The following is a 3952-nucleotide window of genomic DNA, read 5'->3' on the forward strand; positions in this document are numbered from 1 at the left end:
AAAATATTTTACTCAAGGATGAACATAAGCATGAGTAACTAGTTTATTTTAATCTTAAGTGGTAGTTACACAAAATATAGATTATTAATGGAATTCTTATAAATATTAAAGCATGATATGTGCATTGTACATATTTACTTTGTTATCGTAAATGTTTCGATTATATAATCGATGATTGATCGAAAAAGGTTATTCGATTATTTTCGATGATCGATTATGATTTTTTTCCGATTAAGAAGCCCTAGTTTTTATTTTGTTTTGTTGTTGTTGTTATGTGTCAATGAAATTTACCTCATTGTTTTTTCTTACATTTTGCTATTACACACTGCGAATTGTAGAACACGCTGTCCTAAACTGCTTGTTTTATATATATTTTTTACATTTTCATTAGTACACCCTTTAATTGTAGGTAATTACTCGAGTAGACTCGAATGATACGTTCATTATTTATTTTTCATGATCTTCCACCCAAATATATGTTACCTGTACTGCTGTCACTATGTATATAAGTATGATTTATTATTACAAAAGACACAACAGTGATAATATACAGTATGTATTTTTTACATAATAATATATTAAAAATACTGTACATAGTAAATTAAGATATGTTAGACTTACCCCCTACTTTTATAATTTGAAAGTCGCTATGAGTACCATCTGAACACACTAACTTTCTTTCGTTGTATTTGTTAGTCACCTTTATTATTTTCTGCGTAAACATGCATCGTGTCTTATCGAGAAAATAATAGAACTGTCCAACAAAATTGGGATTTAAACTGCAATTGTTTTGTTGACATTTTGCTATTGGTAAAATATCGTCCGAGAACTTCCATACAATTGCAAATGTGTTCTTCCTAAACTTGCACGATAACGACAGACTTCTACCACATTCAGCTTGAATTGTGTCACCAAGACTGTCTGTTTTAGGTATAATGACAGCTGGGTCTGAAAGCATAAAATTAGTTATTTCATCATGTCCTTAAGGTAGAACGCGACACTTTGCGAACTTTCGAGTAGCGTCTTGAAAATTGGCATGCAAAAAATTGACCATATTTCTGATTAGGTTTCGTTGATTTTATTTCAATAGTTTCAGCCAATTTTTGTACACACGACGTCAAAGTTGACCATCAAAGCCCGTTTTTTGAACATGACGTCGTTGCGTATCCTTGGCAACTGTTACAGGTATTTCAACGCCATTGACGGACAAAATATCTTAAATCCTACAGCATTCGACGGAAATTATTTTTTCCTTTAAGCAGATATAAACTTTTTTGTTTTACACCGAAAATTGTTTGAGTAATGGAAAAAGAATTGGCAATTTTGTGTAAAATTTGACGTTCAGTTTAGCCGCAATTTTCGGCTTTAGAGCGGATTATTAAAAAATTCCTGAAATAAATTTTTGATTTTTTTCTTTAAACGTCCTTTAAAATGTAAACTTAGTCAAAATAACTAAAAAATTAGGGGGTCACCGACTCAAATTTTTCGGTACACGTACACACAGCAATCTGATTTATTTATAATTTACAAATAAGATAGCCTCGTGTTTCAATGCTTGCTCGTTAACTTACCAAACCATAAGGCTTAATATTCTGCGTTGTGCGTTTTGCTGTCCTTTCTCTTATCCTTGTATCACGAGCAAAGAAAGAAAAACGTTCCCTGTCGTCACAATAGGACCCCCCCCCCCAAAAAAAAAATAACCAATTATGTACAAACATCCGAAAAAGACATTTTTATCGGTATTCTTTCTCTGTCTGTGCATGAAGTTAACCCCAGAAATAAGATGTAGCCAATCAATGAGCATGGTCTTTTTTCCCCTGACAGTGCGATACTTGTGTGGGTAATTAAAATCTGCATTCAAGTTAATGCACTGTGCACGATCAGGTATACGATTTAACTCAATTCATTTTCAATGAAAAGTTTTTTAAACTATGATTCAATAAGTTCTGTAACGTTTCTTTCCTTCCTAAGACATCGGGAAAATATGAGGCGAGGGACATTTTACCTAGCCTTAACTTACGTACAATAAATGGGAGTTCACTTGTAAGAATTGTTAAATATAGTTTTGTGGTACCGCTTAAAACAGTTACAGTGTATAGTATGCGGATTGTACAGAGTGGTATATGGAAATAATTTAAATTAAAACATCTTTAGATATACGAGTACTTTACCAGGCATTTTTCAAAAAGTACATGTAATTGTCGTTATTTCATACATTTAGCAAGTGTAAAATGCTCAATCTAAATCAAATCGTTAATGGACTACAGTTCTTATAGAACTAGAAATATGAGTAGTTGGAAAGATTTCATAGAATAAATGCAAAAAGCACAATTAAGATTAATCTATTTTAAAGTTTTGTGTAAAAAGATGCATTTACATATAAATACTGGTAATTTAAATTGATAGACATACCATAGACTCTTAAAATGTAAGAATCACTATGAGATCCATCTGAACAAATTAGCTTTGTTCCGTTTTCTTCCGCGGTCACCTTAATAATTGTCAAGTTGAAAATGCCCTGCGTCATGTCGAATGAAATACTGTACAGGCCAATGTAAGCAGGATTTAAAGTACAAGTAGTTTTATCACATCGAGCAATTCGTAAAATACTGTTTGCCTTCCCCCATACAATGACAGATGTGTTCTTCTTAAACATACAGGATAATGTTATATTCCTGCCACATTCATATGATTCTTCACCATCCAGACTGCTTGTTGTTTGTATACTAACACCTAAGCCTAAATTTAAACGAAACACCTAATATAAATTGAACATGAGCAAAGAAAACAACATTATAATAATTATGACCAAAGTAAATTGATAAAAGCACAATGCAACAACAGGCAAACATAAACTTATTTGGTTTCATTTTATCATGTTGCGCGACAAAATGTCGATAGTAAATGATGAAAAGAGGTAACTAGACGTTTTCAGTGAATCGTCGTGTTTCAGTTTTATTACTAACAATGACATGTTTCGATGGAAGTTGAAAACAAGTGATGGAAATCAGCTACATTGTACAATAATAATAACCTTTATCATAAATTGTACAAACTGTACATGCAAACCTTATCAAACAAATTAGGCTATCATTTATAATAATAATCTTAAGTGTACATTAAAACACGTTGATTTGCTGATATAATTCTGATTTATAGCAGAATCACAGAAATGCCAAACTAAAAAATCAATAACAGCATTTTGAGTATAAAACATATATATACTGTTTTTAAAGTATTAGCATTTTCGCTATTTCATATGTGATTTTGTTTTCATTTCTACAATTCTCAATCGTTCTTATACCAACTTTTCTTTTTCAGGCAATGAGTTTAGATAAGATGAATACATTTACATGCCTATTACCTGTGTTAATGATGGCAAGTACTGCTAATGCAACCAAATGTACGTCGATAACCATTATTCTGAAAAGTAAAATACATGTAAAATGGCTTAAAAGGTGGAAAATATATAATAATATTTCAATAGTAACATAAAGTTATCTAAATACAGCATAATAATGTATCTAAGAAACATTGTTTCAAATCATCTCGTAGAAATCAGCTCGTGGAAAAAACTACAAACAATCAAAAACTTAAGTACTTGTATGAATGTCACATTAGCGCTCCAGGGTAACGAAGGCATATGTGAAAAAGCACAATTTTAATATAAGGTGCTTTAAGTGATTCGCCCTTGTTTATCTAAAGTTCTAAGCATTATATAGACTAGATCTGGCAATCGATGTGACGGCATTTCCATTAAAATCAACCAGTATTAAGCGCCTTTCGACAAATATGACGCCCGCATTGACCAAGGGCGAAGAAAACTGCAAAGGGTTGTTGGGTTGGGCGGGGGAGGGTTTCTTCAGCAAAATATTATTTTTTCAATGATGAACCAATGAAAAAGAATGACCGGTAAACAAGAAATTATCAACTAATAAAAATTTATTTTATC

The 3952-nt window shown here is 31.7% G+C and overlaps 1 protein-coding gene across 1 annotated transcript; it reads right to left on the minus strand.

Annotated features, from left to right (window-relative positions):
- Positions 1-621: 621 nt before the first annotated feature.
- Positions 622-3419, minus strand: LOC132715152 (uncharacterized; the record flags this gene model as incomplete). Its single annotated transcript, XM_060698127.1, has 3 exons — positions 3365-3419; positions 2413-2739; positions 622-948 (listed from the first exon to the last, which is right to left on the minus strand). Coding segments are annotated over exons 1-3 (709 nt in total), but the record flags the coding sequence as incomplete, so codon positions are not given.
- Between the last annotated feature and the right edge of the window lie 533 nt (positions 3420-3952).

Source organism: Ruditapes philippinarum, unplaced genomic scaffold, assembly GCF_026571515.1.
Source record: "Ruditapes philippinarum isolate M1 unplaced genomic scaffold, ASM2657151v2 ctg2322_1_1_1_1, whole genome shotgun sequence".
In the NCBI taxonomy this organism is placed as follows: Eukaryota; Metazoa; Mollusca; class Bivalvia; order Venerida; family Veneridae; genus Ruditapes; species Ruditapes philippinarum.